The following is an 18,700-nucleotide window of genomic DNA, read 5'->3' as shown; positions in this document are numbered from 1 at the left end:
TATGAGGAATGAAGGTCGGGCCTTGCAGCAAAGAGCAGGAGAAAGAAACTGCTGCTGGTGGTCGGTCCCTGGGCTGACATTCTCTCTGCCCAGCTCTTGCTATTTCAGTGGTGGGCATTTCTGCCTCCCTGCTGGCCCTGTGGCTGACAGTCTTCCTGAACTCCACGTCTCCGTGTTGAAGACCTTCCCTCAGCTCTGCATCTACCTCCCTGCTTCTGGCCAATGTCCACGCACCCTGGCCTCTGGCCTCCTACAGGAAGGTGTTGGAAACTAGCCGTGCTCCTTCCGGAGATTTGAAATAAACTTTCAGCTGTTATTCCTGGAGAAACTGCGCGTCCGGGTGACGCTGCTCCCTGCCATAGTCTGCCGTTCCTAGGGAGCACTTTAATTTTTTGGGAGCAGCATCTGAGTCACTGATTATTGGGACTGGCCCCCTTCTCTACTCAGAGAAGGGTCTATTCTAGGTACACTTTCTTTCCGGAAGGTCAAAAGCGCGCGTATGTTGGGAGTGCAGCGAGGTTCCCAGAAAATGGTATTGGAGTCCGAGTAGCAGGAACAAACACTGGCATTAAATGAGCTCACACCATCTCCAGACTCTCCCAACAATCATTGTTTCGCCTGGTCCTCAACAACCACCTACGTGATAGATGAGACTCTGGGCTTCAAGTATGGTCTTCCCCACCTTTAGTAATGGCAAGGAACTCCGAGCCTCAGAGAGGTCAGGCCATCAGCGGACTTCTTCGCCCAAGGTCCTGAAGCTAGCATGCAAAAAAAGAGTCCGGGAGAGTCGGGATTCGAACCCGACTCTAGGCCATGTCATTCACTGCCGCTTTCAAAAGAGGAAGAATTTGGAGGCTGAAGAGCTGAGCTCCTTCCCTCACTCGCTGCTGGACTTCAACCTCCACGCGGGCAGGGAGCTACTGCGCCCTAGGCTTGCACCCAGCACTGGCACACAGCGCGCTCACGAACGGTCCTCCCGGGAGACAATGGAAGGAGATCGGTGCCCCTTTTGCAGGAGACTCCTCAGCTTGCGGGCACCCGGCGGAGCAGGGCCACTGCATGCAGTGGGTGTGGACGAGTTGGATCGAGCTCGGAGCCCAGCAGCCGGACCGAGACGCGTCTCGGGCTCCCGGGGGCGCGAAGACCCGGCGGGAGCGGGGGCAGCCTTGGGGACTACCGGCGCCGGCCGCGCCGCAGCCGAGCCTCCGCGCAGCACTGCGCACGCGCGGCGCCGGCCCGACTCCGCCCCCCCGAGTAGGGACCTACAGCGGGCGCGGCGGCGGCGGCGGAGGCGGTGGCCTGCGGCCGGCGGTGTAGACGCCCCTTCCCGGGAGCCGGGATCCGCCGGCCGGGTGAGTGGCTGAGCCGGAGGGCGAGGGCCCCGGGTTCGCGAGCGGGACAGGCGGGCCGGGACGCCGAGGGGGCTGCGGGGGCCGCGCGGAGCGGCGGGGGGCCTGACGAGGCCGCGCCGGGGCGGGACGGGGTGGGCAGTCCGGGGCCGGGTCGTGCGGGCCGCGGCCCCGCGTGCCGCGCGGCCGGCCAAACGGCCGGCGTCGTGCGGCGAAGGCCCCGAGGGGGGCCGGGGGCGGGGCGGGGGCTTCGGGCCGGGGGTTGCCCAGACCCCCGGGCCGGGGCGGCGGCGGGGTGCGGGCCCTTTGTGCCGCCGCGACCCCGCAGGCTCGTCCCCCGCGTGCCGGTCGCGACCCGCGGCGGCGGCGTGCGGGCTGCGGGGCCGCCGGTGTGGAGCCGCCGAGCCGGCCTCCTCCGCCCGCCCCCGGCGTTTTAAATGATGCATCTCCTGCGAGGATTTCTACCGGTCGGCTCCGAGCAGGAAGTGTCGTCAGGAGGCCATTTTTAAAGCCTCCTGCGGGCCTCGGAGGTAAGCGTTGACGTGGTGTGACTCTCCGTAGTTAGAGGAGACCCGCGGCCCCGGCGGACCACGCAGTAAGCCCCGCGCCCGCGCCTCCCGGCCTCGCACCACCTTGTTAGATGTGGACTCGCCTTGGATACCGTGTACCATCGGTGTGAGAGTGCCGACAATAAACTTGAAAACCGGACTGGCATTGTCTTTCCTTGGGAGTTTCGCGGCGTGTGCCCCGGGAAGGGCTTGTCCACGGAGGACCTGTGCATCTTTTGTGGGAGAGGGGAGTCAGGGGAGGGTGGACGGTGAAGGTTTGACTTGCTCCGATGCAGATGGCAGCCTTTGTGGGACCTCCCCATCCCAGCTGCCCTTTCTGTCTTGCGATCTGGGGTTGTTGGGCAGTTTCAGGCAGGGTGCAAAAAAGTGAGTATTTCTTCACCGGAAAGGGAAACCAAAGGAGAGAAAGAAAGAGAACACTTAAGTCCCTCTCTGTAATGTACCGCATTAAAATAACGCTGACTTAAAAACTAGGATAATGAACAATTAGCCTAACGTTAAACAAGTTAAAAAGTGAAATAGCACTTTGTCCTGTTTTTGAAAGTGTACACGGCTAAACTGTAATGTTGTGTTACAGCCTTTAAGGATTAATATCTAAGTTTAGAATTGAAGCCACCAAGAGTAAGACAGCCGTGGTCTCCAGGAGCTTGCAGGGCTTTCCTAGAGGAAAGGAGAGAGAATAGGAATGTATGTCTTAATCTTTCTCTGAGTCATGGATGCAAAGTTCAGCCCAGCCAGTGATGTGTGTACACAGCGGGAGATACTGGTGCAGGGTTCTCGGAGCCCAGCAAATAGTTGTTCAGAAACCAGTATCATATAGTCTGCAGAATGCAAGGAGAATGGTAGGCTGTTTTAATTGTTTGATATCCATGTTCTCTTTCACCTAGGACGCACTCTTTAAAATTATTTTTTATCCTAGATGTAACGTAGCCTTGAAAAATAACCCTTTTGTATGTATCCGGTTTTGTTATGCTGATAACATTCATTAGAAATGCATTTTGGAAAACAGACAAAGGAGGGCATTATTTTACTGAGCCTCCTCCCTGATACTATGTCAAACTAATGTCGATTTTTTAAAAATTCATTGATACCAATGTGAAAAAAAACAATGCCGTGATCTCCCCTGGTGTATTTGTCTTTAAGTAAGGGGATCCAGGTCAGTTTTTTGGGCAAGAGGAAGAACAAAGAACATTTTTATGGTTGTTGCCATGAAGGCTGACATTTCATTCGTTCACTCATTTATTCATTCATTCCTTCAAGCAATATGTACTGAGTGCCCCCTGGGCCAAGTCCTGTCCTGTTGACTGATAAACAGGGCCCTCACAGTGAGGCTTCCCAGTCCTGATTGTTCTCAGGCTGCCTGGGGTAGACTGCATTTTCTTTGTTCACGAATGCCAACCCAGCCAATTGCAATTTCCAGAATCCATCCTTGGAATGAAGGGTCCAGAGACTGTGTAATCCAGATGTTCTCATCATGGAGTGGGGGTGGCGAGGCAGCAGAATCACCTGGGAAGAATTGTAAACCGCATGCCCCAGCCCATCTCAGGAAAAGGGCAATCTGATTTATTAGGTCACCTGAGTCCTAGGAAACCTTTTCTTCTGTTTTATTTTAAGCTCCTGTGTTACCTTGCCACACATCCTTGCTTGAGAAGTATCTTGGGGCTCATTCTCCTTATTTTCTAGAAGAAAATTCCTGGGGCGACCTAGGCTGCACGGACCCAGGACTTATAGCCAAGTGCCTGGCTTCTGCAGGGCATTTTGTGCAGTGCCCGGCAGCCTCGCAGGGCCCTGAATGTAGACGCCTATGCCTGGGTCTGCAGGTGTGAGGCCAGATGGGGCTTGGTGCCTGAGAAGACAAGGCCCAAAATAAGGAAGAGCCCTGGAACTTGCCACGCTTTTGACTCATCTGCAGCTCGACAGCACCGGGCAGGAAGTAAGAACAGTACTTGAATGACAGTAGATGCTGTGACTTCAGTTCACAGTCTTGCACAGCCCGCTAGCAGAAAGCAAAAGAATTTAGGTTAGACGTCAGCTGACCAGTTCCATGACCTGGGAAAAGACACAGCCTCTCCAGCTCTGTCACCTTAGAAGCAGCAGATAATTGAAGGCGCACTTTGAGGACTATTGAGGTAACGTATGAATGTGCCTCGGCACCCCGTCCACCTGACTTCAGTCACGACGGTCCAGGATTGCCAAACCCAGCCAGCCACGGAGAGCATCCTGATCAGGCCACTGGTACGGCAGTGCTCACTCACTGCTTCACTGAGACCACCCATTTATGACTGCTCTCCATCTCCCATTCCACTCCTGAAAGACTGCCTGTGGGAGGTGTGGGGGTAAATCAGTCCTGGTTTATGCTCATTGTACTCGCACCCTGCCAGGCACCGTGCCTGGAACATTTTACGTTTCCAAGAATCTGTAAAGTGTTACTGCCCTTATACACTACGGAGAGTATCAGTGATGACATTTCCAAGGTCAAATGCCTAAGCAAGGGTCAGACCCAGAGTCCGCTTGCCCAGTCACCCCACTACCCTCCAAGCAATGGCCTTGCCCCCCTCTCCAGCACCCTTGCCTGGGATGGGTATATAAAAGATTGCACAACAATGTTCGTAATATTCTTGCCATTCCCACACATTCCTCTGCACTTATAACGTCAGGGAGTGGTTCTTAACCTTGGCTGTACATTAGATTTACCTGGAAAGCTTTTAACACTCCCAGAGCCACCCCCACACACAGTGGGGCCCAGGCATCTTTATTTTTAAAGCTCTCCAAGAAATCCTAGTGTGCAGTAAGGTGAACATCCCAGCGACCTCCTTCAAAACTAAGTTTAACATCCTGGGCGTATTATGACAAGTTGGTCACCCTAATGCAGCCAAGGTTAATAACCACCGGTGTAGTGGGAGATATTTCTTCTGTGTTTGATTATACTTTTTATTAAACCGTTAATCCATTTCATCTGCAAAATTTGGTTTTTCTTTAAGTCAAAAGGTGGGGAGGAAATACAAAAATATATGTGTCCTTCATTTTTGTCACCTTTAGAGACCTGAAGTCCCTAGGTGTGTGTTCAGTAATACACAATTTTGTAATGTTGCTTGTAATACTCCCTTGTTTTTTACCTTGTATTTTTTTAATGCTAACAAAAGTATAATTTCCCCTATGTAATAACTTACTTTGTTTTCTGATATAGTCTCAGTTAAAGAGCTTCACAGTGTCAAGTCTGTCTCCAAATAACTCCTTTGTAGATGGGGCTGCGGAGGAGATCCTGGCCTCCAGCCCCCTGAGGACCTCCTGCTGCGAGTCCTTTATCTCATCTGGCTGATTTGTTAAGCTAAGAGTTTCTGCTTCTCAGGAGTTTCTGCGGATTCTTCTACATTCAAAGGAGTCTTACAAAAACAGGTTGATTTATTTCTTAATGGAACATGTAGTGTTTGCCAAGCATAAGGTTACCTGCTGTCTGCGTATACCTCTTCCTCACACCAGCATGGAAATTAGGCGTTATCATTCCCACTTTACAAGTGAGAAAACTCAGGCTCAGGGGAGGTTAACAGATCCAGAATTATACAGCTATTGTGTCCAAAACCTAGGTTTTAAACCTTGTTCTTGATCTCCCAAGGTCATTGTCTTTTCTACTCTTATACTTTTCCCCTAGAAAGCAAAGGAATCAGAACAGAGGCTTTCTTGTCCAGCCTTCTTGCCCCATTCTGTGGCCCAAGTGTTACATTTGGTTTCAGAAGGAAATCTAGAATCCCAAAAGCGGTATATTTGTCAGCAACATTTGGAAGTATTTTTTGTCATTCAGGGGCCACCAATTTGCACTTCAGTTATTTAGAAGTGCAAGGTCGTTTGGCAAAAAGAAAATAATACTTAGTTGGTGTTTTTCTTCCTGTAGAACTATGTACCCGTTCAGTTCAGTTCTGATTCTTTGTAATGGTCTGAAAGTTCTTGCTGAGTGACCTACCAGCTTCTTCCTAAATACCATTTTACCTGGGCAGTGATAGCACTTTACAGGCCTAATGTTACCTTTTTTTTTTTTTTTTTTTTTTCCTGATCAGGTATTACTTGTCTACATGCTGCTGGGCACTTTGAGGCAGAATGCTTTAAAATTTTGCTTGCTGGGAAACATTTCTTAGACCAGTGTTTGCTGTAACTGGACAAAAGGAACAGAAAAAAATCTTGGAGCACCTGTGCCGCGGGCTGAGTGCTTTGCATATGTTCTCTTGTTTGGCTCTCCTCATGACCTTTTAAGTCTGACAATCCTAAAGCGGGTTTCCTTGCCTGACAATGAGCAGAGGGAATCACTTGCCTAAGGACCCAACAAATAGGGACAGAATCAGTTTGAACTGCAAACCTTCCAGCTCCATTCCCTTCGCTCTTCATGGGTACTGCAGCTGCAGCCCCCCCGTCCTGGCAGTGGATGTGGCAGAAGCCACATGGAAGGATTTCTGGAGAGAGCACTGGAATCTGCTTCTCCATCCAAAAATGATGATGCAGTCAGTCAACTACTACTGACTTGGTGGGCATCTCTCACAAACAAAAACTAGGTGATGATGCAGGTAGAGTGCATGTGATGCAATAGGCTGGCCACTTCTCACATTAACATCCAGCTTGTAAATGTTCATTCACTTACAGGGATATTTCACAATTCAGCTGGGCTTGGAGAGGAGCAAGGAATTCAGTAACTAGCTCCTACATAAACCTAGGTTGTAGGGGATACTCTTGTATGTGGTTCAAGTGTCTTTTCATGTTAGTCAGTTGGCCACTGAGGTTAGGTGATGGTCTTGACCCCAGAGGTAAATTGTGTTTTAGGCTTTACAACCCAGTAACTGCAACTGAAATCATGACGTGGGATTCAGTGTATATTCTGGAAAGAGCAGTTGCTAGGCAGTGAAGAAGCATGTATTTTAGCCCCTTTGACTATTCATGTGATTGGCATGATTTCTTTCCCTATTTTCTTTTTTTAGTAGTTCACGATGTGTAACTTACCTAAGCACTCTACGTCACATTGTCACGTGATCTTCATGACATGCCTGTGACGTAGGTACTGTTAACTGTATGTTTTACCAGTGAGGATGCAGACAGTTGGCCCCAGCTCACACACCTAGAAAGGTATGGCCCTGGGATTTCAACCCCTATAATACGATTCCGGAGTCTGTAGCTTTAAATCGTGTTACTACTTATTTCTCTTCTAATCTTGTTGAGCATTTGACGTTTTCAGTATTTAGAAATCCGATGCTTCCATCTTTTTTTTTTTTTAATTTTTATTATGTTATGTTAGTCACCATACGATACATCATTAGTTTTTGATGTGGTGATCCACGATCCATTGTTTTCGTGTAACACCCAGTGCTCCATGCAGTACGTGCCCTCCTTTAATAGAAGTTGTGCAGCCCTCATGGTTTTATGGGCCCCAGTGTCACCGACCTGCTGTCTGACAGACTTAGTCCTTTTCTCGATCTGTCCACATAATAAAAAGAAGAAACCAGGGCAAGTGGCTCAAAGTCAAAAGGAAAAGCCAGCAGCAGGGCATGCTGCATGGCCTTTCCCGAGGAAGAGACAAGACTCAGGAAGCACATTTGTGACACACCATGCACTTTTCTTCGGGGTGTGTCAGTCATCTTTGGCTGATCCCGTAGATAATTCTGCATTAAAAAGCTCATTGCACGCTGTGAAAAAACAGACAACTGAATATTCATTGGACACTTTATTTCTTGTGTCCAGGGTTAATGATACTAAGTATTTTCTGTGCTTTTGAGAACAGTCCTAAGTTATCTTTTTAAAAAAAGTAAGTTTCTAGTCCTGGGAGGTGCAATGCAGAGGTTTTGGAATAGAGGCATGAGTTTGAAAGGTAGGTCAACACCGAAACTGATGTTCACAGCAGTTTACTGAGTGCCCTTCCAGTGTCAGGCACCACCTTTTATCACCTCACGTGAGCCTAGGTCAGTTATCAGACCCCTGGGCAGCGGTTTGCCAAGAGGACCCAGCTTCCCAGCTGGTTGGACCTTATGTGAGCCAGAGTTGCACGGAGGGAGTGGGCTCCGGAGCCGGTCACTCGGGTGCACCCGCAGCGGTCTCAGGTGGGCTCACCTGCGGCACCAGGAGCAGGGGACCTTAGTTCTTCCCTGCCGTTCACCGCGTCCGTTCACTCTTGTCATGGGGCCTGCTCAGGTCTTTTCCCCCCTACAATTAGCCACACACGTTACAAAGGCCAAAGAGAACATTACTTGTTTTGAAGAAGCCTGACATCTTTGTCACCTGGACTGAGGAAGTGCTGGTATAGAAGCACTGCATTATCTTGAGAATGGTTTAGAACCCAGGAAGACAGTTGGAAACAGGTGACCGTAATTCGAACGTGGCCTAGATGCCTTGCCTCCCATTAAACATATTTGCTGATCACAGCTTCGCACTTCATACTGGCACTTGCTCCTAAGGAATCTTAATTCAGAATAACTGGCGAGATAGTTTTATGGAAACACCTCTGAGCGGACAGCACTCCTTCGCCGCTGTAGCTGGCTTGATTCATTCCCTGGGGACTTTCCTCCATCAGGATGCTCTCCACTTCTTGCCAAATATGTGATCTTACCGTCCAGTCTCTCTGGGATTTCAAGTTTTCAGTTTTTAGGAGGAATGACGCCTCCAAGTTTTAAGAGGACTTGGAAAGAAAATGGCAAAACTGCTTTATATAAATTCTGAAGAATCCTGGAGGCTGGGAAAGGTGCTGGAAAACTAAAAATGCACAGTTGGAATCCTGGTTTGGGTGAGTCTTCAAATGGAGGAATCTCATCACAAGATTCTTGAGAATTTCTTAGGATTAACATTTAAGATGTTGAAGCAGTTGGTAAGCACATTGTGCCAGGCAAGTGAGTTACTTTCTTCTTTCCTCTCCTCTCTGCCCTCCCTTCTTCCTCCTGTCTTTTTGCCCCCCTCCCTCTGTAGTTAGCAGGATTATGGGGCTGATAGATAGCAGATGTGGGATCAACTGGTATGCAGATCTTTGGAATTGAGAACCGAGGACTAAATGAGAGAAAAGGTGTGCAGGTTTATAATGGGTCTATCAAGAGGGATGAGGATGTTTGTAGACCCATTCGCATCTGCTTGAGATTACCTGAGTAATAGCTTAGTAATAGTAATAGTTTCCGCTCTCTACACCCTCCTGAGTGTACGGACTGATACTGGGTTTTGCTCACTGCCCCGCAGCACTCAGTGCCTGACACGTAATAGACGCTCAGTAAGATGTTGAAGGAATCAGTATTTGTCCACCTAATATTGCCGGTGTATTACTGACTTCTTACATTTGTGAAAGCAGACGGAGTGAATGAGAGCTGGGAATCCAAGCTAATCTCGCTTGAGATTACCTGAGTAATAGCAGAAGTTCTGCTTCTGTAAGTTCTGGTACTAGTAGTGTCCCTGGGGTCTCCCTTCACAAATCCAGTTTACAGCTCTGGAAAATGAAATGCATGTGAGCTATGAGTGACTCCTGAAACTTCCACCTGTTGTGTGTACGAGGAGTGCAGTGGGAAATGGAAGTCCTTGTCTTTGCCCATGCTTACCAGTTTACATGTCCTGCCCTCTTCACAGTCCCCTTGCATAGGTATGTGTTCGAACACTAAGGGCAGAGGGAGCACCTTGTGACCCCAGGGGCCTCTGCCCACTTGCTGCGAGTCTGATCGAGTCCTAGATGCCACCAGGGTTCAGCTGCTTTTGAGAGGAGGCAGCTATCTTTTGCAAAAGCAAAACAGGGAAAGACAACACTGCCAAAGAAAACAAAGCCTGTTGTCAAACATGGTATGTTCTTATGGTCCTTTCAAAAAATGCTTGTAAAGAGCAGGTTTTATGCTGGACCTGAATATGCAATAATTACTTCTCTTGACCCTATGGTAGGACCTTCTGCTTCCCCAGGTTGGCCCTTCAGACTGACTTTGCATGGCTCTTGGCCTGTGAGCAGTGCTAGAACGAAGCTGCCAATTCCCCCTCACATTGCTGCTCATCATCGAACAGACGCTCACTGGGTACCTCTGTCTGCCCCTTGACGCTTAGAAGCACCGTAAAACTTCAGAAGTGCTCTCTCACACTCTCGAGTGTTTTAGTCATCATGGCAGCGCTGTGGGAGAGGTTGGATAAGTGTCCTTCATTCTAATTGCCAGATGAAAACACTGAGGCTCAGAAGGCTTCAGTGGTTTTTAGAAGGTCATAAAATAAAGCCTTTTTAGCAGATCCCCAACTAGAATTTTGTCTGGCTGCTAGTTCTTGTATGTTCTGGGGAAAAGAGCGTGTACTTAGAAGTAACTATTTAAAAAAACAGGTAACTATTTTTATCGAAGGTGTCATCATCATTACCCATATTGTGGCACTTGCTGTAGGGACATTCACGCCTCTGCCACCGCCTCTCAGCTCAGCCCCCGCGCTGCCATTCACACTCACAGGCGCTTGTCTCTGTGGCAACCGGGGGCTCTGTCAGGATATAAGTCACCGCAGGCCACGTCACTGCCCCGTCTCCGCCTCAGGTGCGGGAAAAGCCACATCCTTACGACTCTGTGCTAGAACTTTCCTTGGCCAGCGCCCCCGCTGCCTCTGACCATACCACCCTCCCCTTCCTCTCCCCCCTCTCCTTGCTCGGTCCCCTCCATTCTCCGCCTCCTCAGGTGCTGCGGGCCCACGTCCCACAGCCCTGTGCCTTCCTCTGCCTGAAACTCCCTTCTCCCCGACAGCCGCAGTACCTGCTCCCTGGCTGCCCCAGGGCTCTGCTCAGACGGCAGCTGCACGGGGGGCCTGCCTGACTCCACGCCTGCACGTGCCAGCCCTGCAGCCGCATCACATACTTACTCCCTGTCCCCCTGGCCTTGCTGTATGGTATATCTTTATCAATTACTTATCACCACCCAAGAAATAAATATATTGCCTGTTGCCCCTCTCTACACCCTCCTGAGTGTACGGACTGATACTGGGTTTTGCGCACTGCCCGGCAGCACTCAGCGCCTGACACGTAATAGACGCTCAGTAAGATGTTGAAGGAATCCGTATTTGTCTGCCTAATATTGCCGGTGTATTACTGACTTCTTACATTTGTGAAAGCAGATGGAGTGAATGAGAGCTGGGAATCCAAGCTGCTAATTAGCTATCATGTGGAAACACAGGGGTACCTGAGCCAAAGCCCTGGCCCTCTCCACCACCTGATAATTTGTGTGTTTAAAAACTGAAATAGATTCCTCCTGCACGAAGTTTTATTTAGGCTAATATGAAATTGTACCTGTGAAGTTGCTGGGATGCTCTCTGTGACACCTAAAAATAACTCTCACGTATCAAGGGCTGTTCTGAATGACAGCTGGTTTATGGTTGGTCTAAAGTGATGAGTTTTAGGGGGCTGAATTTAAAAATGTCTTCCATTTAGGCTTCTTATTTGCCATTTCTGTTGTATTATGTTTTACTGGCAATTTGTGTTTAAGAAAATATGTCAAGATTTCACATAAAATTCAAAGGTCATTGAAATATAGGAGAAGTTTGGAAATAGATTAACTAAACCTTAGGTTCACATTTTAACCATGCTTTATGATGTCTTTTCTTTTTTTTTCCCCTTTAGTGTTGCCCGGAATATCAGAGAATTGGGAACAATCCTATTTCGGGATTGTCCACCTACTGTGGTGGTTTATAAACAAGGATAACTGACTATGCCCCCCAGGAAGTCACTGGTTCTCCGCCAATCACGAAGTTAAATGAAGGATGGCCCCTAAGGATTTTATCATGTGAAGTCTTCCTGGATTTTCTGGCTTTCTCTTTTTAGAAATGCAAATAAAGAAGATGAAGGATATTGGACAGCAGTTATATACCACCCAAGGGAATGACGGACATAATTCCTTGACCATGTCACCCAAACAACCGAATGCTAATAGAGCGACTCGACCAGATAGACAAGAAGCACAAGCTCTTTTGTGTCAAGGGTCAGAGGCCGAGGCTGCCATGATGACCATTGCTACGTGTGCGAAGTGCAAAAGTGTTCACAAAATCCCACTTCAAGATTTGAAAAAGGGTACTGGGCCAAGCCAAAAGGAAGACAAATACGTTTGCTTCAAATGCAACCTCGGTGTGGCTACTCCCCATTTTCATTTTGTGAACAGTAATCCCAGTGCTACTCCTGTAGGAAATAAAGCTGAAGCCATCGCCGGTTCCGTCAATAACAAATTTAAGGTGAGGAACTTTAAGCCAGGCAAATACTACTGTGATAAATGTCGGTTTTCCACAAAGGACCCTCTGCAGTACAAAAAGCACACGCTTCAACATGAAGAGATTAAATTCATCTGTTCTCACTGCAGCTACATTTCCTACACAAAAGGGGAGTTCCAGAGGCACCTGGTGAAGCACACAGGCATATTCCCGTACCAATGTGAGTACTGCGACTATGGTGCTATTAGGAATGACTACATTGTCAAACACAGGCGGAGAGTCCACGAGAGGGCCGGGGGCAGGCGGCCGCCCAAAACTGTTGCCAAGCTGGAGCCAAAAAGAACCAGCACGTCGAAACAAAACACAGAGCTCTTAAAACCTCCCAATCCAAGGACTGCATTTCAAAATAAGTTGTCCGATCAACTCTCGAGGTTCTCCCTCCATACAAATAAAGACAAAATGCACAATATTATGTTGCTGCCTGAATCAAAGGAACACCAAAAAGATGTAGTGTGTATTCCGAATAAAGTGACCCTGTCGGAGCCCAATGAGGGCAGTGTGTTTGAGAACCAAAGCGTGGAGGTAGAAGTGTTGTCCCCGGCGAAAGAGCCGGTGCAGCCGGGAATGCCGTTAACAGTGGTGGCACCAGCAGAACTCGTCGTCCCTGCCAACTGCTTAGCCCAGTTGATGGATGTGAAGGTCGTCAACGGGACCCAGCAGCTTGTCCTGAAACTGTTTCCTCTGGAAGAAAGTAACCGCCCTGAAGCTGCTGGGGGTGAAGGGGGTGATTCTGAGCGTATGACTAAAGAGAAGGGTTTGGCCGGACCAGGAAAAATGGTTTCTGCAAGCCAGATGAAGTCCCTGGCGATGGAAGGGCATGTTGGGAAACTGACAGGCATTGATAATCTTCAGTCGTCAGTTCAGAAACAACTTAAAAATGTGAAGTGGGTCAGGTCTTACGATTTTTTCATGACAAATTCTAGTGCGCACAACCGTGGAGAATCCCTCCTCAACCCGGACACAGTTGAGGATTTCCAGAAAAAAAGTGTGTATCCACATAGACCGGCTCTTCCTTCTCTCTCCTTGAAAGGTCATTCTCCAGCATCTGGAGCAAAAAACAGTGTTTTCCACAGTCTCGGCCCTGCGTCCAGCCCTTTCCCTTATAAAGCTGCTGTTTCTGTGGCTGAAGATGGATGGAACTCGCACGGTGACTTGCAGCAGTTACTTCCCCGGGCTGTGTCGCCTGCAACCATGTCCTTCTCTGGAGAAAAGCGCTTGTTGCCTCTAAGTCCCCATAGCTTGGAATCCAGAAAGGAGATCAGTATTCCTGTAAAAATGGTTCCCTCTCATAGGAAGTCGAAAGACAAGCAGATGGAGGAACCCAAGGCAGTTTCAGATACAGGCCAGATTTCCTCTCAACCTAAAAGCGAGTATTTACACATAAATATATCAGAAGACAGAATCAGGTCTCAGCCGCCCAGGGAGGAGCCTTTGGAATTAAAGAATCCTGAAAGGACTAAGGACTCTTTCGATGGTCCAGTCATCTCATCAGTATTTTCTCTGAGCTCTGGGTCTGAAAACGTCCCTGAGGGTGTTAAGTGGAATAGCTCAACATCCAAAATAAAGTCAATTGAACTCTTGCGCAGAAAGATAGCTCAGTTAATCGAATCCTGTGGCAAGCCGTCGTCTTTGTCTGCAAATAACGCACATCGCCGTTCTGTAGGGCAGGCGTCGAAGGGAACTTCGAAAGCTGCTCCTGAAGGTATTCACGAGATTAACGTGTCATTTTCTGGCCCTGGCTATTCCACAGGCACGCTCCCAAAACCTCAGGATGATGGTGGTCTTAGTGGGCCACTCACCCAACAGCAAATCTATCCACAGTTTATAGAAGGCAGCACTGGGAAAACTGAAAGCAGAGTAACCAGGAACGCCCATGTTGCTACTCCAGTGTTGATCCCCAAAGGGGCTGTGTTGAGGGTTCTTAATTCTTCTGAAGACACCCACATTATAGAGGCAACGTGTGAAGCACCCGTCAGCATACCTTGCAGTGAGACCCAGTTAATAAAACCCATTCCGTTCTGCCCAGTGAGACAGACAGACGCAGACTTACAGTCTTTGACAAGTGAAAGCGGGCCAATAGACATGTCCCAAAATCTTGATATACCTCTTCGGCCAAAACCAAGAAAAGAGAGTGCTATTTGTGGGACCACGCCTAAAAAAACTGGCCCCTGGCATGGGCAACCAGGAAGCAGTGAACTGAGTAAACAAGGCAAACTGCTTTCCAGAAGTCTTCCTATAAGTAAAAATAAAACCAAACAAGTGAACTCATCCAAGAAGAAAAGCAAAATCCAGGCTGATCCCAGCCACTATCTCAAGGATCCTTCAATTTTTCAGGTTGCAAGACAGCTTCGACTGATCGCCGCTAAACCAGACCAGTTGATTAAATGCCCCCGTAGGAACCAGCCCGTCATTGTGTTAAACCATCCTGATGTTGACTCTCCAGAAGTCTCCAATGTGATGAAGGTAATCAACAAGTACAAAGGCAATGTCCTCAAAGTCGTCTTATCGGAGAGGACTAGGTGTCAGTTAGGCATCAGACGGCATCATGTTCGCCTGACCTACCGGAACGTGGAGGAGGCCAATCAGATAAAAAGGCAGATGATGTTGAAAATGAAACTTAAAAAAGTGCATAAAAACAACTATCAGGTGGTGGATTCCTTGCCTGATGACTCCTCACAGTGTCTATTTAAGTGCTGGTTTTGTGGGCGGCTGTATGAAGACCAGGAGGAGTGGATGAGTCATGGCCAACGGCATTTGATAGAGGCAACCAGAGATTGGGATGTTCTTTCTTCCAAGGGCAAATAAGTAAAAAACGGTCTTTGAAGCAAATTGTTTTTCTTACTTTTAGTTTATTCTAGTTTGTTTGTTCCCCCTCTCCCCGACTCAGTAGGAGAAATACAGATTGTAGGAATGAGAGGACCGTTCATTCTTCAGAAACCTTGTAGGAATGTTGAGAGCCAGGAGTCTTAACCTGAGATAAGAGACTGGACTTTGGAAGGTATTTGAAGCCCCTGAAATAGTATGCACAAATCTGTACACGCATTTTTCTGGAGAGAAGTGAAACTTCCAGATCTCCAGTGGGATCTGAGACTTTTCTTTGTTTAGCACCCCTTTTTTCTGAGTAGGTACAAATTTTCTGTGATCTATTCAGAGGGGCAAGTTTAGAGTGTTTTACACATTGCATACAAAATGCTACTGTGGAATTAAACCCTATCTTGGTGTGCACATCCGTTGTTTTCTGCATTAACTCATGTGCTGCATATTTGGTACATAATGGAAATTACACTTTCTACTTTGTTATCTTAAATTTGGTTCTAGAAAAGTGGCTATTCTTTGAAATTCCTCACCCACTCGGCAGTACTCAGAAGTGTTGTCTTTAGCACAGAGCCTTGTGCTTTTGTTGGCCACTTTAAGGAATGATTCCAAGGGTTTGCCTGAGCAGTAGATGTTAGGGGAGGAAAGAAACATTTTTAAACCTTTGCTTTCTTTTTGAATGTCCTGATTTATGACAGTTGGGGAGGGAATGTGCCTTTAAAAAAAAAAAGGCATGGTCACAGAGGGAAAATATCTAAAAGTAAGGCTCCTGTTTGTCCCTACCACCCTCACAAACATAAAGTAACCAATTTAAAATGTGAATGAACAGGCTTCTTAAAACATAGATAAAACTGGGGAAGACAGTTCAAGGTAGGATTGTGAAGAGACTTATGACTTTAATGTGACCATTAGTTTTCATTTGAGAACTCAGGCACAGACCGGGGGTGAAGGCTGAGCGCACTCTCTCCACCACTTAGGATTTCGGACACTGCCCCCCAGCCCATAGCCTGCTGTCCCTCCGGCAGTTCTCTGAACCGGCTCTCCTGCGGAGTGACACGCTTCCCTGCTCACCTCCTGTCCCCTTCCTTTTGTGCCTTTGAGACCCCTTAAGGCTTTCCCTCATGAAAATACAAAAAACAGGCAGGAATCCACAAAACAGAAACATCCCACCATCTTTGTGGAGGTTATAGAAACACGATTCCTGGTTTTCACCGGTAGTCACAGTCTGCTTCTGATTTATCTTCTCCAGTCTTGTTCTCCCTCTCGCTCACCTTTCCTAGGTAGTAACTCTCGAGAACACCTGCTTCCTTCTCCACCAGCAGATGCCAGGACCACGGCTGGCCCACACAGCACCTTTGTGTGCATTAGGAAACACTCCCTCTGCACCTGCACCACCCCTTGGGCAGGTCGGTGGCCTGGCTGAGGGAGCTCAGGCTGGATTTCATCTTCGCTTGCCCACTCCACCAGGAAGCGACCACCACGCTGAACACACCCGCAGGGCGGCCCCAGCTCTGTTGTCCTCACTTTAAGACTGCTCCTTCCTTAGGGAATTCGATAGTGCAGTGAATGAAACTGGGGGCGTTATATCTGAAAAAGACTTGAGTGAGATTTCCATTTTGTTGGTTAGTTGGAACTTCCTGTGTTTTTTTTTTACACGTGTGAAAGTCTTAGACTATCTTTTGATAGGTGGGATTGTAATTCTTTGTAGTTCGTTCTCATTACAGATAATCAACATTTCTTATGTCTAATTGAATACATAATCATTAAGTTGGCTAATTGGTTAATTTTTATTGAAATTTAAAACTTGGGTTTTTTATATGTGTATATATGCGTGTGTGTACACATATAAATATTTTTTACCATATGAAAACTGCAGTAGCTAATTTTCTGATTTCCTATTTTATAATGAAATTATGTGGGCTGGAAAAATATAAGACATTTTATATTCTAGAAATTATTTTGGAAGCACATTTTTATAATGGTGTGATCTCATTTTTAGAAAATGAAAGCACAAGTAAGTGATGAGTCTGATTTATATGAACAAACAAGAGTAGAAACTCCTGAGGATCATTTCGTTGCAGTATTTCATCCCCGTGCATTTCTAGTTGGTGCTTTTTGGGAAATGGATCCTGTGTACCACTTCACCACATAGAGGAGAGCGCCCTGAAGCGTGAGCCGCGTGTAGACGTGTATCCTGCCAGCCTGATGGAAGGCTCCCAAGACACTGAGAAGAAAAGGCTGTGATTTTTTTTTTTTCTTCCTCCTTCTATACCTCACTGCTTGGTAGCATCTTTCTCGAGAGGCTAGAGCATGACCTTTCAGGAAAGATGACCATGAATCAGGTCAGAGTGTTAAGTGTCAACATGAAATATTTATACTTTGCAGCATCAGCCGCTTTTTCAAGTATTACCTAAAAGCTTATGTAACTCATATGGAGCTCAATTTTATAAGTAGACTACGTAAGTTTTTTGGGGATTTTCAGAGCTACAGTATTTTTTTGAGGCACTAAGAAGGCTCCTGAAAGTCATAAAAAATGAGAAAGCAAAACATGTCTGTCCTCCCTATATGAAGAACTTTAGGAAATAGCTTGTTAACATGTAGGTAAATGTCATGAAACATTTCTAACAAAATTGGACAAGGTAGGGGTAGAACTGTGTTGAGTACTTACATACCCCTATCTTGATTTTGAAGGACCTGTACTCACTAAATTTTTTATTAATAGTACTTACTAAGAAAATTTTAAACTTATTAAGAGTTTCTTACTTTTGGGGGTCAGAAATGAGACCATCTTGTTACAGTTATGACAGTGAAAATTTTTAAAAAATGACTCATAGTCTCATAGATCATATTTTACCCAAATTTTTGTCCCCTGCCCAAAACATTTTGTGAGCCCTACCATGGGCCAAATGCTGTTTGTTAAACTAAACTGAACACAGTATATTAACCCTCAAGAGCTCCATCCCTCTTTCTTCACAACCTACTAAGTAAATCATCCCAGGAAACAAAGATGTGACGTTGCTCGGCCTTTGGAATAATTTTTGAATCTGTAAATGTCTATATGAGCAGAAAACAAAACATTGCATAACGTGTTTTAAGCATTATTGTAAGTCCTGTGTTAACAGTTGGTGTGTTTGCTGCTCTGGTTTTGAAACACGTTTGTATATGGATATAGAAGTTGGCGTAAATTTTGTTAAATAAAGCAACTGTAAAATGTTCTCTGCCCTTTGATTTCAGTGTTCGGGGGGCTATTTATTGCGTAGCCTCTCTGGGGGATGCGTCTCTGAAACATGGAAAGGCGTCCTTCTGTTCAGCACAGGTGCCTTGAGTTCCAGCGGGGCGTATTTTGGAGTCGATGCACGGCGGGTTAACCACGCATACCCTGGAATGACACCAGGTCCCTTTTTTGTTTTGCTTTGCCTTAAATTCACAAGAGGTGCTGGTTTGGGCAGCAGTAACAGTTTTCATCCCATGGTCTGTGGCCTCATCAGAGATGGTATGTGGCCACTGCACCCGCCCTCGGTGTCTGGCCGCTCAGCTGGGAGGGGCCTGGGGAGGGAGAGTTGCCAAGCGGTTGACGAGCCTGCTGGACCACGTGGGCAGCTACACTGTGACGCCGTCCGTCCAGACATCCTCACCTCTGGCTCCACACGTACCTGGGAGGAAAGAGGATGAGGATATTCAGTGGGGGCTTGGTTCCCTCATCTCATCCCAAGGAGACAAAAAGGAGAAACGGACTTGAGTTTTGGCAGACCC

At 47.3% G+C, this 18,700-nt stretch overlaps 1 protein-coding gene across 1 annotated transcript; it reads left to right on the top strand.

Annotated features, from left to right (window-relative positions):
* The first annotated feature begins 1,257 nt into the window (after positions 1 to 1,257).
* On the top strand, positions 1,258 to 18,162 carry ZNF518B (zinc finger protein 518B). Its single transcript, XM_032399886.1, has 2 exons — positions 1,258 to 1,352; positions 11,493 to 18,162. The coding sequence occupies exon 2, from the start codon at positions 11,696 to 11,698 to the stop codon at positions 14,936 to 14,938; it is 3,243 nt and encodes a 1,080-aa protein (XP_032255777.1). The 5' UTR covers positions 1,258 to 1,352; positions 11,493 to 11,695; the 3' UTR covers positions 14,939 to 18,162.
* The last annotated feature ends 538 nt before the right edge of the window (positions 18,163 to 18,700 follow it).

The sequence above is a fragment of the Phoca vitulina genome, unplaced genomic scaffold (genome assembly GCF_004348235.1).
Source record: "Phoca vitulina isolate PV1807 unplaced genomic scaffold, GSC_HSeal_1.0 scaffold3, whole genome shotgun sequence".
Taxonomy (NCBI): Eukaryota; Metazoa; Chordata; class Mammalia; order Carnivora; family Phocidae; genus Phoca; species Phoca vitulina.
Note: the sequence above shows the minus strand (reverse complement) of the source record. Positions and strands in the feature narration are given on the sequence as shown.